This window comes from Meriones unguiculatus, chromosome 1, assembly GCF_030254825.1.
Source record: "Meriones unguiculatus strain TT.TT164.6M chromosome 1, Bangor_MerUng_6.1, whole genome shotgun sequence".
Taxonomy (NCBI): domain Eukaryota; kingdom Metazoa; phylum Chordata; class Mammalia; order Rodentia; family Muridae; genus Meriones; species Meriones unguiculatus.
Genome location: NC_083349.1, coordinates 122,953,798 through 122,969,876, shown reverse-complemented (window position 1 = coordinate 122,969,876; position 16,079 = coordinate 122,953,798). Strand labels below are relative to the sequence as shown.

Genomic DNA, 16,079 nt, shown 5'->3' with positions numbered 1-16,079 from the left:
TGTTCCCTTCTATCACACCCCCCCAATTGTTATTTATTGATAATGGTTATTCCCGATTCCCTTTTCTAGTCTTCCTCCAACCTTTCCAATTTAATCTTTTTAGCATCCCACCCTCTCTGAGAGCTCTGGTGGGAACCACTCCTCAGGCATAAGGTTTAACTTCCGACATTAAGTACATGGTTTAATGTTCAGTTCCATCCAGCTCGGTCATTTGTGACAGGACAAGACAATGCAAGGGTTCCACCATCTTGTATTTTTCCCCTGAGGCCACTTTAGGTTTAACTAAAATTTGATCTCCTTGATGGAGAATCCCCTAGAAAATAATTACCCAACTCTAAGAACCCGAGGTCAAGATGCTCCAGCTAATTTATCTTGGCTTCCGTTAAACTGCTTTCTTGTGCAAACCTCCCTGGCAGCTGCCAAGCAAGATGTCAGGATGTGGTTTTGCCTTAAAAACACTCCTTATGCTAAAGGCTTGGTGCTATGCTCGGGTCCCAAATACCTGAGTGCAGTCCCAGTTGGCTGGAATAAAGACTTCCAATTGGCTACAGACTATGTTTGAGTGGTCTTCTCTGATGGGCACCCCATAACAGCTTAAGTAAATAGCCGTGATGGGCAGACATTGTTCTAGAAATTAGATACACAGCCACAAACAAAACATGGTAATTAAAACATCCTCTAAAACCCTTACATTATGGGAACAGGAGCCAACACTGGACAAGACGGTGAGGGAGCTCCATGGTGCTGGGACATGCTGGTTCGTTCAGCTCTTCTCCCTCCACCTTTATATGCATTTCACATTTCCCATAATAAGGTTATAAATTTATTTTTATATTTATCTGTGTGTACTCGCACATGTGCGTGTGCCTGTGTGTGCGTGTGTGTCAGAGGATGATTTACTGTAGTTGGTTTTCTTCTCTCAGTAAAGTCGGCTTGGTCTTTCCTCACTGAGCCATCTCCGTGGCCCCCACAGTCAGGTTTTAAAAGCGTCTTTACATGGAGTACCATCTGTGATCTTGGCGTGCTGGCACAGGGTGTGACAATTTAAACAGGGCAGAAGTGACCAGACAGGGAGAAAATAACCTGAGAGGCCTCGGGGAGCATTCTGAGCTGAGGGGATGGAATGTGTGAAGGCCGAGAGAATGCCTGGAATGTTTTACAAAGAGGAAGGTCAGCGTGGTGACAGAACACAAAGGGAGTCTGTGCCAGGCAAGGGTCCTTCGGGGACTCAGGATGTTACTGATTGAGGAGACAGCCACGGCAGGATTCTGAGAAGAGCAGGAACAGGATCTGGACTCTTTCCAGGAGCCCTTCTTGGTCCCTCCCCTGGGCCTGCACTTTCCGCAAGCTGCCCAGTGTCAATCATGTCCCTCCTAGCTTGCCTCCTCCTCTCCAAAGACCACTGTTGAAACTACTTGAAAGGATTTAGGCACTGGGTCTGGGATACCAAAGTTCTGAGAGGGACCTGAGGCAGAACTCCCAGGCCCCCAGACCCCCAGGCCCTGGGGCTGCACTTCTCACTGAGAAGGAAAGCTGCTAGCAGGGCTGGGAGGAACAGCACCACATCCTAGGGCTGGTGCCTAACAACCATAGCTTAGGGTTTGAATCTGAAATGTCTTGTCTTCCACAGGCCTCTGACCTGAACATCTGTCCCTAGACAGTGGTTGGGAGGTGCGGGGTGTTCTTGGAGGTGGGGGCTGGCAGAAGTCAGCCACAGGTTGCTCAGGGAATTTCATGTCCTTGCCCACAATGAGGTGAAAAGCCTCTGCGCATCAACACCCTCTGAAAACGAGCCAAGATGAATCCACCCTTAAATTGCCCATATTGAGCATTTTGATGACAGCTCTATGAAAGCAACTAACATAAACACAGAAAAATGACAGAATGGGATACCCAGCATGCACAGAGAGTTTAAAACAGGGAAACTGCAAGGAGGGGAACAGAGGACGCCTGGGCCTCAGCCCTGGAAGGGATCAGCTTAAGGAGTTAACAGGTGGGCTGGGTGTGTGCGCGTGCGTGCATGTGTTCACGCACGACCAGCCAGCAAGTTCTTGAGGCTGAAGAGACAAGGGGCCACACTGAAAGGAGACAGTGTGACATGTGACCACATCCCTAACACTGCTGGGTGGGATGCTCTGAGGCCACCTGACTGTGTAACAAATGTGTCCCACCTGTGGACACACCACAGGTACAGTCCAAAGAGCTCCTATTTCATCTGTACCCACAGGAAAGTCCAAACTACGCAAGCCGAAGTGGATTTTTAAATTTCCACAGGCAGGAGACCTCCTTAGAGAAGCCATCCAAGTGAAAGCGTCCCCTTTTATAAGCTTTGCCCATCTCAGTACTTCCTCAGAAAACAACCACGCAATTTTGTGACAAGTTAAAACAAATAGCCAGTAGCATCCATTTATTATTTATTACCATTAATTTATACTCTTGGTACAAAAATAGTTTAAAAAGTCTACCAAAGGGATATAAAAGCAAGCAAGTACGCCTGCCAACATAAGCTCATGGACATAAACAGGGTCAATCAGCAGACACCAGGCAAATAGGGTGGGCCTTCTGTGCGGCTTAGTCCAGAAGGGAGGAGGACACTGAGAGAAGACATTCTGGCTGCTCAGTGGTGGTGCAGCCCTTTAATTCCAGCACTCAGGAGGCAGAGGCAGGCAGATCTATATGAGTTCAAAGCCAGCCTGATGTACATGGCAAGTTCCAAGACAACCAGGGCTACATAGAGAAACTCTGTCTCAAAAAACAAAAAACAAACTAGCCAACCATGCCTACAACATGACAGTCCCTGTTTGCAGCAGAGGATAAACTTTTCATTTCATGTGGACCTTCCCAATATTAGAAATGATGCCTGCTTTCCCCAATCACCAGTGGGGAGAAGACAGTATCTAAGGGGCAACAACATAGAAAAAGCGCTCGGAACTCCTGGAGCCGGGTGGTTGCCTGGGCAACCAAGCACCATGCACATACATCTGCATCCCTAGCCTGGGTATGATGCCCTTGTGAGAATCCACAGGGAGGAGCGTTGCTTCCTAGCCGCACACAGGCACACTTCTCTGGTCAGTGAAAGGGCCGGCCTCTTCTGGGTCTGGACCTCAGGTGGCCAGCAGACCTACGAAGCTTTTTCCTCTCTTGGCGATGCAGTTTCTCAGCCTCCTGTTGCTTCTTTTGCTGTTCAGACTAAAAGAAAGTAGGATGAGTAGAGGAAAGGAGAAGAGAAGGGTTTGCTCTACCCCTCGGTATATAGCCAAGGGCGGCCAGTCATGGAGTCCTGGGACCCACACCGAACATCATGCTCTGACTGCTGGATAACAGCCTTCCCTGGTGTTGGCAGCTGGACAAAGACCAATTTCTACTGTCAAAGGAGAAATTTTGAATCCCTGGGCAAAAGGAGAAGCACCCCCACACACCAGCCTGACCACAAAGTAGGGGACTCCTGGGATTCTCTAACGGGACTCAGGCCTACTTGTGCTTGCACACTCGAACTGTGAGCTCATTCACACAGACTTAAAGGCAAACAAATACTGTAGTTTATCAAATACATATCAAACATATGTATTTTATCAAACACATGTAAAAATGTGTTATGACCTACACCTGTTAAATAGCTCACTCATTAGGATTGGCTCTAAAGAGCTTTTGGGTGCTAGTGGGAGAGGGAGAGAGAAAAAGAGGGAGGGAGAGAGGGAAGGTGGATGGATTGAACCTCCCTGGAAAGAACAGACTTGCTATTATTAACCCCTGGCAGGCTTGGCAGGTGGCTCCAGGCTCACAGCTCTGAGATGCACCAAGCTGATGGATGGGACAGTTTCCATATGAGTTTTCTATCCTCATTTGCCTACCAGACTCCACTTGCTCCCCGTGGCGCCCGTACCCTCGGCAGCCGATTAGTACAGAATCCACTCAACAGAGGAGCTATGGAGTCTGAGAACACATTGAAGCTTGGTGGCTAGAGGCAGGCTGTTGGGTGGCTGGACAGGGTGAGGCCTGGCCCCACAGACCCCAGTACCCGCTGCACGTGGAGCTTTCATAACATTTGATACAATGCAGATATTCAGCAGTGTTTCCCTTTTGAAGAAACTCTCTGAGTGCAAAGAGTGGGTGCGGGAAGTGAGGGAAGGAAAGCAACTCCCGAAGCCAGAAGAGCCCATCTCCACATTCTGGGGGCTTTCTGCCTGGGCTTCTAAATATCACTCCAGGACCATTCCTGATGATTGTGTCTCCCGTGCATTTGCAAAGTAAACCCTTCCAATTCAGTGTGGAAGCCTCTCTGTGCTCTGAGGCTCCCTTCTTTACTGGGTGGGGGTGGGGTGGGAGCCGCAACCATATCCTCCTGGTTCACTCCTTCGGTCACAGCCAATATGTGCTTTTAAAAATAAAAACATTATGTCAGCCTGGTGAGGTGGCTCAGTAGGTGAAGGTACCTGTCCCCAAGCCTAATCTGATTCGATCCCCAGGGCCCACATGTGGAGAGGAAATGACTCCAACAAGGTGCCCACTAACTTCCACATGCATGCCATACACAAATAAATACAATCTATAAAAGATGCTGTACATCAGCTTGGGCATCTGCTTCCTGACACTGATTAGCTTGCTTGCCATGGGCTCACAGGCACCTCCTCCTCTGGAGTACTTACTTGGGCTGATTCTGTAAATGTGTCATTTGCTCTGTTTCCTCAGCAGAGAGAACTGCAGGGAGACCCAGGGCAGAGCCCCGTGGAGGTTCAGAGCACCACACTGGCTTCCTGTGTTAAGGAGACCCCAGAACCTGGGAGCTGCACCTGCCCTGCAGACCAAACTGCACATCAAGACCCTTGCAGAGATAGCACAGCCTTTTAATTCTGATGAGTTTTGTTTGTCTAGGTGTGCTCTGGTGAGCATTGGGAGCAGGAGCAGAAGAGGGGGGGGAATATTCTGCAGCTGTGTATTAATAAGTTTCTCTCAAGAGCCTCCCCACTCCTGAGACAGTGTCTATGTAGCCTAGACTAGGCTCACACTCATGCTCTTCCTGCCTCACCCCACGAGCCTGGATTAGGGTTAATGTTTGCACTATCATGTCTGGCTTACAAGACACATTTCTTTAGATACTTTTGGAAATGATATGCTGAATCCAGATAGATAGGATGCTAGGAGCTGTGAGGTAAGGGCTTTCTGGAGTCTTCATGTGCAAGTGTGGCCCTGTTAGAGCACTCAGCAGGGCAGCAGGCAGCTCTGGGCCAAGAGCAGCCAGAGGAGCTGGGAAGAGGCCTCTATTGTTCTGCAGACAAAGCTCCCTGCACACAAAGGGCTATCATTAGCCTCTCTCCCCAAGGCTGCCCTGGGGGACCATGCCACTGTGTCACCCACTAATCAAGATTTATGGGGCAATTAGCTCTTCTCTAAGTCAGCTTTTCCTCCTTCTCCTTGTTCCTGCCAGACTACCCTACAGCCCTCCGAAGGAAGGGGAGAGGACATTCGCTAGCTGCTATCACATAAGCAACAGCTCTGATCTGAGCATTCCTGCAGACAGCCTTCCTGAGAATTCTATCGGCACTGCAGAAAGCACCTATGGACAATACTGGGAAGCTCCACGATTTTATCTGATATACAATAAACATAGAATAAAAAGAAACTCATGTAAACAAATACACAAACATGTCCCTAAACAAATTAAAGCAGATATACTTAAGTAAGAGCATTCCAATCAAGTAATAAAACATATAAATCAAACATTAATTGACTTAGTATATTCTCCCAAAGAGTATATTCTCCAAAGCCTCCATTTGATTCAGCTCTGATATCACTTCAAGCAGTCCCCCACAAATTTACAAAGTGACATTCAACTTGGTGCCTTCTGACTTAAAAGTTCTGTGAAGTGGGGAGGACTGTGTTTCTCATTGTCCAAAGCCGGGGCCTCTCCACCAGCATTCTCCCACTGAGCTATCTTCCTAGCTCGGAGACAACAGTTACAGTGAGATGGTTACAGACTTAGTGAACATACTAGAAAGCCCTGATTGGCTTGTTGAATCTGGGGATGCAGTTCAGTTGCAGGGTGTTACCTAGCGTGTGCACGGCCTGGAGGACCAATATGAAGCACAAAAAGGAGAGAAAAAGAAAGAAAGAGTGAGGGAGCAACATGGGTGTGGATGTCCTTTTCTGTTGTGTTTTCCAACCTCACTCAAAGATTTAAGCCGATTACCAGCTCAAACGGCTCACGGCTACTGCCTGTCTTACCCTGTGCTTGGAGTGGGGGTGGGGGTCTACACATGGCTGTAATCACGGAAGAATTGCAGTGCTGCACTGCAATCAGCCGGTCAGAGCCACAGCGAGAAACTGTGGGTCTATTCCTAGAGATGGGTCCTGATCAAAGGTGAGATAAACTTACCCTTTAGAGATCACATACAAGAAAATTAACAATAAGCCTTGTCAACGTAGGTCGTACACTGTTCATTTGATTTCAGAAAAGAAGTCCAACATATTAAGTAGTTTTAGCTTAAAAATTCTGATAATATTTAAAAGGACAAACTACAGACTGGCAGAGTTTTGGAAAACTGCAAGAAATGCACTGCTAAGTCTGTGTGCCTGTGTGAAACACACAGCTTCTCCTGTGTATACTGTTAAAAATTACAGAAATACACACTTAAAAAAAGAAAAACTAGGGGTGCTTTATGGCAAGTACATGACATGTCAGTTTAGAAAAGAAGCCGGCAGTGGGACCGCAGCTGCTGTTGTAGTCACTCTTCTTACCTGATGACTTTGTTGAGGAGCCTGACTGCAAATGAGAAAATTCTTTTTGAGAAGAGACCATGTTGTTTTACTTATGAGCTAAGGGCGAATACTTAAGCATCTTAGTCCTCCCACAATGTGCAGAGGCATCATTGCTACAGCCAGCATAAGAAATGGATCTTCAGGACAATTTAGAACAGAGTACTGCTGGCTGAGAAAACATGCTTGGAAATGGCAAGCCAGATGGGACCACAACAGAGCTAATCATTTTCTAGTCTTTTCTAGGTAACTACTGGGTTGATCCCCTTTCTTAGTCCGGGCTCTTATGTAGCTAGGCCACAGAGACCCGGAGGAACACAGGTTACCGAGCAGCGCTGACCCCAGCATGAGGCAGCCTTTCCCCATATCTTCTCTGATCCACATCACCACTTTCTTGGCTGTCACCCAGCAGGGGCTCCAGCTAAAGGGAAGCACTGGAGTAGGAAACAGAGCTTCCTCAAGGGGAGAAGCTTGGGAAAGCCAGACACATACCCATAGCTTTCCAGCAAGACACTACTTACCTTCCTGAGAGTAAATGTCAACTGCTTGCTGCCAACAGTGGTGTCTGATACATTCAATGTCCCGTGCTTTGCTTCAAGTTTCAACCGCTCTTCAAGAGTCTTGCTGTAGGAGATTTAAAAGAATGACACATTAATTAACATGCTTTGACTTACCGTTTGGAATAAGATTTAATTAGGATAGATCACATGAAGAAAAGTCTTTCATGCACATGGTAAACAGTAACACTAACAGAACCGAGAGAGATAGACACAGAGAGAGAGACATGGCTGCCCTCAAACTGTCATTCTCTATAAGTACATTTTAAAAACAATGGCTGACAAAAACACTAATTGGTTCAATATTTAAGAGACTAGACCTCAATGGCTGCCACTTATCTCACTGAATTATATTTTTGAAGCTAAAATGCAAGGCGCACTGTGTCTGGCCTGTGGTTTCCTGTGATAGTCTGCAGCAATGGCGACTCTAGCGTCACTCTGTATTTGAGCCAGCGAGTGGACGTGCAGGCCCCTCATTCACCTTCCACAAGGCACTGGGCACAAACTGAGTTCCCAGCCTGAGGGCTACTGATACTTCCGGTTTTTCCTCATCAGCCTTAGTCAATCCCCATCTTCTGCACAGTCAACTGAACACAAATCCATTTTTTCTTACTGGCAGTGAACAGAAACAATTTCACTTTGGTAAACTCTATATGATTTCTTTCCACTGAGACATCTGCTAATATCTTTAAGTTTTTATTTATTTATTTATTTATTTATTTATTCATTAGTTTATTTTATCTATATGAGTGCTCTGCTTTCATGTACACTGGAAGAGGGAATCAGATCCTATTACAGTTGGTTGTGAGCCACCATGTGGTTCTGGGAATTGAACTTAGGTCAGAGTTTTCCAAAACTCTGCCAGTCTGTAGTTTGTCCTTTTAAATATTATCAGCCAGTGCTCTTAACCACTGAGCCATTTCTCCAGCTCCTATCTTAAGGTTTTAACACACTTTATTCCAGAGCTGAATCTCAATTCACTTCCTGACCAGGTTTTTAAAACTATTCTAGCCTCTTTATACAATAGCTGTCTGTTACTGCTGACTGATCTGTGATTAGTTTTCTTCTTTATAACTAAAAATCCTTCCACTGATCTCCAGTGCTGGTGTGTGCGCGTGCATGTACACCTATACCGAGACAAAGACTTTCACTCTTTAGTACAAGCTGGCCTTGAACTCTAGGCAATCTGGCGTCAGCCAGCCTAGTTCTGGGAATATAGGAATGCACCACCATGTCTAACTCTCCAGGATCAATATCACACTCAAATTCCAAAGCAGCGAAGATATACACATTACCTGCACATTACTGAAATGGTTTATCATAAATCAGAACACCACTCCCTCTCCCATTAACTTGTTTTGTAGTGGGAAAGCTGAAGTAAGCCTATTTATGTGCAGTAAGGTTCAGACTGCCCCAGAGTGGATGCAGCACACATCTGCCCCTCTGATGAGACCCCAGGAGCACAAAGAGGGAACCGGACAGGAAGACACTGGATCCTTTGCAATTCAGTGTCCTCCTCTTCAAAACAAGCAAATTCGAAAAAACAAAAGGAAACGCAGGGACAACCTCCCTTCCCCACCTTCCCTCCTCAAGGGACCATACTGAGGACCCCTTACTGACAGGACAGAAAGCAGAGTCGACTGTGAGATGTGCTTGCTCCCTGGAGTGATCTCTGTGACTAATTTTGGAATGGAACCCTGCTCCTGGGGCGCTGCTGCACAATGAGGTTCCCCTGAGACTTTGAAGCCGATGTTTGATGTTCACACCCCGAGAAATCGACCTCACTTTATAACTACACGTGGCATGCAAGGCACACCTTCCCCACAGTCTGAGGCGTAAGTGGTTAGCATAAAAGTGGTGCTCTTTTCTAGGCGATAATGTTATTAAGAAGCACTTTTAAAGCACTTTTCATCTTCAAAGTTCTTTACAGACTAACTAATTAATCCTTTCAACATCGCTGAGACAGAAGTATTTATCCTTTATAGATGGCAAAAGGGAGGTAAATGTTAAATGACTTGCCCCGGGCCATATGTGGATCAAGTCTGAAATCAGGGTTCTGGGAGGGAGTCTGCCTTTCAGGTGTGTGTCAGAGTCCAGATTTATGCACACCTCTCCAGGAGACATGCCCAGCAAGTGTTCTCAGTGACAAGTGTCCACATGACAAACTGGAAGAAATTAAAATCCCGTTTCACCTTTTTAAATAACCCCAAAGTGAGGCGTAAGCTGACTGCACTGCAGCCAACTGTCCACCTAGGCAGATTCCTCAGCCTGTTCACGTTTGTTCTTTTTACAGCTCTAAACGGTGAGCTTCAAAGTTAACAAGGATTCTGTACAACCATGGAGCCACCGAGACAAAGTGGGCCACAGAGAACCTTAATTTGGGAAGTAAAAGACTTTTCAAGTCAATTGTGGGAAATTACTACTCTTTTAAGAATGCCCTGACTTCCTCCACTAGGGCACATAACTGCCTTTCTCCCAATGTTCTCTCCTCCTGCGCCTGTAAAAACTTGTTCTGTCTAGGCTGCTCCGAGAGGCAAGCTGAGTTTTAGGATGAGCCATGGCAGAAGATCAGAGACAGCTGGGGATGGTGTGCAGACTTCTACATTAAAGCAAGCGCGGCGCCCTCCCTTTGAACATCGGCTTGCTGAGTGTGGCTGCCACCCAGCAGGTCAGTGTCTGCTTCTGGAGTGTGATGGTCAGAGAGAAGGTGAAGGACAGACACAGCTGCAGCAGCGCCTGGGACAGGATGAGGAGAAGCTCGCAGGAAGAGGATGGACTGGCTTCCTTTCAGGCCCACCTTACATCCTCCTCCCCAGGCACTTTCTAATTGGTTTAGTTATGTATTTCAGGAAAGAAAATGTAAGCAGGACAAGGTAAGAAAAACACTATGGTGGTGGTTGCAAAAGGAAGACACAGGAATTAAGATTAGAAGCTGAAATACCCAGCTTCCCAGGGTAGGACATAAGGGCCTATCAGGGGAAGAACATAAACGATTAGCAAGGACACCTTAATATAAAAAAGAAAAACGGACATAAACTACAAGGGGGGGGAAATCAAATGAGATACTTATTAATTCCCCCGGGAAAGGAGAACGACTTACTTCTTTGAGGTTTAAAACACACACATACTTTATAATTTTTTTAATTAGCAACATTTAATTAAAAATCATTCCTCAACCAGGTTTTTTAATCCCTCTGCAGGGGAGGGTAGGCCGAAGAGCAGAAGGCAATGTGCCTCAATGTTCCTCAACACAGAATCCATGGTAAATGGAACCAAACATACACAGTGCTTTAGTATTTTAAACAATTAATTTTAGGTACCCTGAAACAACTAATTTTAGGGGCTCAGTGGCTAAGAGTATTTTCTGTTCTTGCAGAGTTCAATTCCCAGCACCCACATCAGCAGCTCACATCTGCCTGAAACTCCAGTTCCAGGGGACCTAACACCCTTCAGCTCCCACAAGCATTGTGCACATAAACTTGTACAAGCACACGTACTTACAGACTAAATAAGTAAAAATTTTAAAACAACTGACAAATCTCTGCTTTTCCTATAAAGGTTAAAAACACTCTCAAAATTGCTAGTTTGCAAATGGTGCTTCAAAGGCTCCAGTGAGGGGGATCAATTCTAGCAGCCAAAAACCAGGATGCCCCATTTCAGCACACTTAGCACTCAGCAGCTGCTGCAGCCATGGGAGAGCATGCACTCTGCTAAGGACAGCCTGGCAGGATCTGTGTCATGCACAGCTTTTGATCCAACACAGGTCACGGAGAATATTCTGAAGAAAAACACTCTGAAGAAATACGTGAGTACATTCATGCCCATGAGAAATGGAAAGGCACAACCAACCTACAGACACACCAAGCAGAAAGGCTACATAGAGAGCCATCCTAAGGGCTATTATGCAGCCACCAAGTGGGCTGAAGATACTCACAAGCAAAATTTCCAAAGCACACTGTGAGGAGAATAAGTTAAGCAACATGACACATGACCTGTGCATGCTGAAGGAGGAAGGCACTACTCATGGGAATAAAGGAGGATGCTGTGAGCGCACTGCAGTGCTTCCTGATAGGTGCACTCTTTGAAGTTACAGTTTGTGCTCATGTATATGACTGGCACACGCTATCACACAGTTCTTAAAATATGGGACTAATGTTAAAATTACAGCTCTGAAGCTGGTCCTTGTCAAGAGTGCCTGGGATTTCAGCACTTAAGAAGCTGAGAAAAAAAATAAAGGAAGAAAGAAAGAAGTTGATGCTCTAAGTGTTTTCATTTGCGGTCAGCTCTCTTTCACTATCAGTGAAGGGAAGCTGGCTAAAGGGTGACAATGTGCTACAGACAGATAACGCGATCACCCTGTTAAGACACTCACTAAGATCTGCTAAACATTGGACTGCAGATGAGGTCCTCAAAGGCTGGAAACACTTTAGAAAATCTATGAATTCCCCAAACCCACCCCAGAGCACCAATTCAAAGAACAAACACCTACACAGTGGAGAAGTCACTCAGCAGCTTCTGTTCCTCTGTGTTGTGTCCTGCATGTCTTGGTTGCCCCACACACCCCAAGTGGCCCATGTGCCTAGACCCCAGCTGAGGCCAGCAAACGTGGTTCTTCCCATCCTCTGGTCCCCCAGCTCTAAGGACGCACACCTGCTCTGAGGCTATTTTCTTGCCTTGGCCCTGCCCCATTGCTACCTGCTTCTTTAATAACCCACTGTCAATCAACTTCCTTTTCTCACTTCTCTACTACCCAGTTCCTGAGGTTGAGTCTTCTGCCTGTAACAAACACCCTTTCAAGCCTAAAAGATCTTCCCCAACAAGCTATGCGCTCTGAATCTTCATCACCACACCTTTTGGGATCAACCTCACTGTTTATGCTTAAGATCGACTGGGCACTAACCAGTTCAGTCCAGTCAGTCATTTGGTTTGAGAGAGTCCCAGAAAGCAATCCTCAGCATGACCCTATTAATCTCTGCCCCACGGCCTCGCTCCTGGTTTTCCCTGAGATCTGCTCTGTTCCCTTCCTACCTCACCCTTGTTGCTCTATGAATTGCAATCATAGACCTATACACAATTAGATGGTGGCATCTCTAAAAGTCAATGCATTACTCTGCACATATTATGTTTTCTAAACAGATGTATGACTTTTATCAGAATCACAAATGCATTTTCCCGAGGGTTCTACTCTTACCACATTATTCTCAACATAATACAGACTTTCATGTCACACAAAAAGGGCTAGTGTCTCTCAAACCAGCACATGCCATGAGCCCAGACTTATGTCTCCATTTGCCCACTGGACAACACCAAGAAGACAGAGGCTCCATAGAATTCATATCCGGAAAACCCAGCTCCATGGTCTGACTGTTAGATTTGCTTCACTTCACAGGGAACTCGCTAGACACGTCAATGCTACCCTCGGCTGTTCCATTCTGTTTTGGGGTGGAACAGTGCTGTAGTTGGCGTCTGGCCCCCACCCCAGGGTCTTCTGTGTAGCATCCTGACTCTGAATCTGTCAGCTCCTCCTGCCTCTCAGGTTTGGCTCCATCTCCTCTCAGACTCTCTGACAGTTTGAGTGGCTCCTTAGGAGAACTCTCCCATACCGCTGTTCCAGAGCTGAGGTATTTTGCTATAGGCTTATGAATAGGGGCCTCTTCTGCTTCTGGGCTTTAATTCCACCACAAACACTCAGTGTTGTTAGAAAAAGTGTTTGTTTATGGAGGGGCTGACGTGGATGGATGTGGTGATGTTAATCTCGGCTGGACAGATCTCCATGGCTCTCCAGGGCCTGGCAGGACCAGTCCCCACTCCACTGAGTATTCAGTACCTTTCAAAAAACCAGTTCCGACATGACTCTCACAAAGACTTTCTTGGATTTTCCCTAAATCAAGCCCTTTCTTTCTTCTCTGTCTTTTGCACACATCTCTGACTCAGAGGACACCTGCTAGGATAGGAGCAACACAGACATGTGTCCTTCCTTCCTGTCCTTAGGGTCTAGGAGGGTCTTAGCTCATTCATACCAGGCACTCCTTAGATGGTTGATGAATAGACATTGGGCGGGAAAGCTGATTAGTGGATGAATAACTCACAAATATAGTTAGCAACGTGCAAAGCTGAAAATTTGTGTTATGGGCAGGTGTATTTATCTAAAACGTGCTGACTACTGACTGCATTTACTTTTTCTGTTATAAAATAATTTTCAAGTGGCCAAGTCTAAGTGAATACTCCATTTTGATGCTGTCTCTTCTGGACTGCCTGTGGCGACTCGCAGAATTAACACAAGGAGTCACTTCAGCTCTCTGAAGGGTAATGGCTCAATGCTCTATTAAGCAGTGCTAAGATCTGCAAGACCAGGATTTGCCACAACAATCCAGTCCAGACTAGCATTCAGTGAGCTGCTTTCGCCAATGCTAGCCAACTCCAGGGGCTTAGTCCTTTAAGTACCATGGCCTTTTTAGGATCATGCAAGCACTCTTAATTTTACCAGCTCTTCTCAGAGTGACTGTTTTACTAAGAATGCTTTACTAAGAGCTGAGGTGCTTCCCCCCACCCCCGACAAGAGTTTCTTTGTGTAGCCTTGGCTGTCCTGGACTTGATTTGTAGACCAGACTGGCCTCGATCTCACAAGTGATCTGCCTGCCTCTGTCTCCCTAAGTGCTGGGATTAAAGATGTGTGCCACCGAGTCCAGCTTATTGTTTATTTTTTGTTTAAAAAATAGTTTACAATATTTTTTTAGTGTGCAGAGGGAGCATGTGTGATACAACTTATACTAGCCAGTTCTTTCATTCCACCACATGGGACCTGGGATCAAACTCAGGCTGTAAGCAAGTGTCTTTACGCACAGAGGCATCTCGCTAGACCTGCTGTTTATTCTTAAATTTAAAAATGTATGTGTAATCTCTCTGTATGTGTGCACGCACACACACACACTGTGTATGGAGCATCTACAGAGGCCAGATGAGGAAGTCAGGTTTCCCCAAAGCTGGAGTTACATGTGGTTGTTGAGCCTCCTGATGTCAGTGCTGGAAATGAACTCAAGTTCTCTGAAAGAACAGTAAGCACTCTCAAGCATGGAGCCAATTCTCCAGCTCCATTAAATAAAAAATTAAAAAAACCTTTAAGAATTAAAAAAAAAACAATTATTTTGTGAGTCTCAGTGTTTCACCTTCATATATGTATGTGTACCATGTGCAGGCCTGGTTCTGCAGAGGTCAGAAGAGGGTTGCAGATCCCCTAGATTTAGAGTTTCAGATGGTTGTGAGCCACCATGTTAATTCTAGGAATTGGATCCCTGTCTGTTGCAAAAACAACACGAGTTCTTAACTTCTGAGCCATCACTTCAACCCCTAAATACAAAGTTTTATCCTATTTGTTTTTCACATTAATGTCTAGCTCCAGGCCACAGGAAGAATGTTAGTGAGCTCAGTCACAGTCCCACCCCCAAATGTGGCCAAATTCCAGTAGTGACACTGAAAAAAACAAAAACAAAAAACAACAAACCACTGCAGTTTCCTATCAGTGGTTACCAGGAAAATCAGGTCTTCTTGAGCAGACCACGAAGAGGAAACTGGCAGTCCGTCTGCCCATCCAGTGCCTATTCTGGTCCAAGCACTCACTGGGAGCACACGAAGCAAGACAAACCCAGCAGAAGGCCTAACAAATAATGCACTCTGCAGACACTTCCCCAGTGTCTGTCCAAACACACGGCCAAAGAGGAACATCTAGACAAAGTAAGCTGCACAGCTGTGTACCCGCCCTACAAAGCTATCTAGCAGCTTCTCAAAAGGCTAAGCACAGAAGGCAATGGGACTGCACTTCTGCTCAACGTAGCTAAAAACATATTCCAGCCTGAGCTACAGTTAAGCCTGAGCCAACCTGGGCTTTCTGTAGAGTGAGACTCTATCTCTAAAAAACCAAAACGAAACAAACAACAGCCCCCAGACAAAACTCTATGTGCGACTGTGTATGTGTGTGTAGTATCACTAGCTTCTTTACAATGCACCTTTATTAATTAGAACACAACACATGTGCTCCTAGATGCTAAATGCTGTCCCAGGCACATGTAGACAAGCTGTTCAAGTACAGAGATGAGAAAGGCATGGCTGAACCCCAGAAGCAACACAGATGTCATCCCCACCTCACCTTTTCCTCCTGCTCTCTCTCTTTAGTTTTTGATTTTTTAAGACAGGGTTTCTCTGTGTAGCCTTGGTTGCCCTGGACTTGCTCTGTAGACCAAGCTGGCCTTGAACTCACAGAGATCTGCCTGCCTCTGTCTCCCTGAGTGATGGGATTACAGGTGTGAGCCACTGTGCCAGGCCTCCTGGACTTTCTACAAACCATCTTTTCCTAAATGGAAAACTGGGTACTGGAGAAGCTCAAGAGATGGGGTACTGCCTCTGCCTAACTACCCTGGCTGAGTCCTCTTTGGCCTCATAGCTGCTCCCAAGGGCATCCCAGCTCTTCTCTTCAAAGACCATTTAGAGCGCCCAACATTATTTCAATGATCTGCTTACAGAGTATCGAATGGAAGATGCACCATTTGATACTTGACAACTGAAAATTGCTCAAAACAATACAACTCTTCTAAGGGTTGATGTTTTTCCATTATGGTCAATATTTATAACACAGAACCATCTAAACCATGGAAGGGGGACAGCTGGGAGCACTCGGCCTATCACATTGCCGCACAGCTATCACAAGCAGCAGTATCTCCAGGACAAGCTGTCTTCCCATGCTGAAACTCTGCACCCACTAAACATTCCTCTTTT

The 16,079-nt window shown here is 46.0% G+C and overlaps 1 protein-coding gene across 1 annotated transcript in view; it reads right to left on the bottom strand.

Moving 5' to 3' along the window:
• Positions 1 to 2,397: 2,397 nt before the first annotated feature.
• Positions 2,398 to 16,079, bottom strand: part of Nol10 (nucleolar protein 10) — an 86,558-nt gene continuing 72,876 nt past the window's right edge. The window contains exons 20-21 of the mRNA XM_060366196.1: positions 7,275 to 7,377; positions 2,398 to 3,189 (exon numbers count right to left, since the gene is read on the bottom strand). Of these exons, the coding sequence (XP_060222179.1) occupies positions 3,070 to 3,189; positions 7,275 to 7,377 (223 nt within the window). The 3' untranslated portion in view covers positions 2,398 to 3,069. The remainder of the gene's footprint in view (positions 3,190 to 7,274; positions 7,378 to 16,079) is intronic.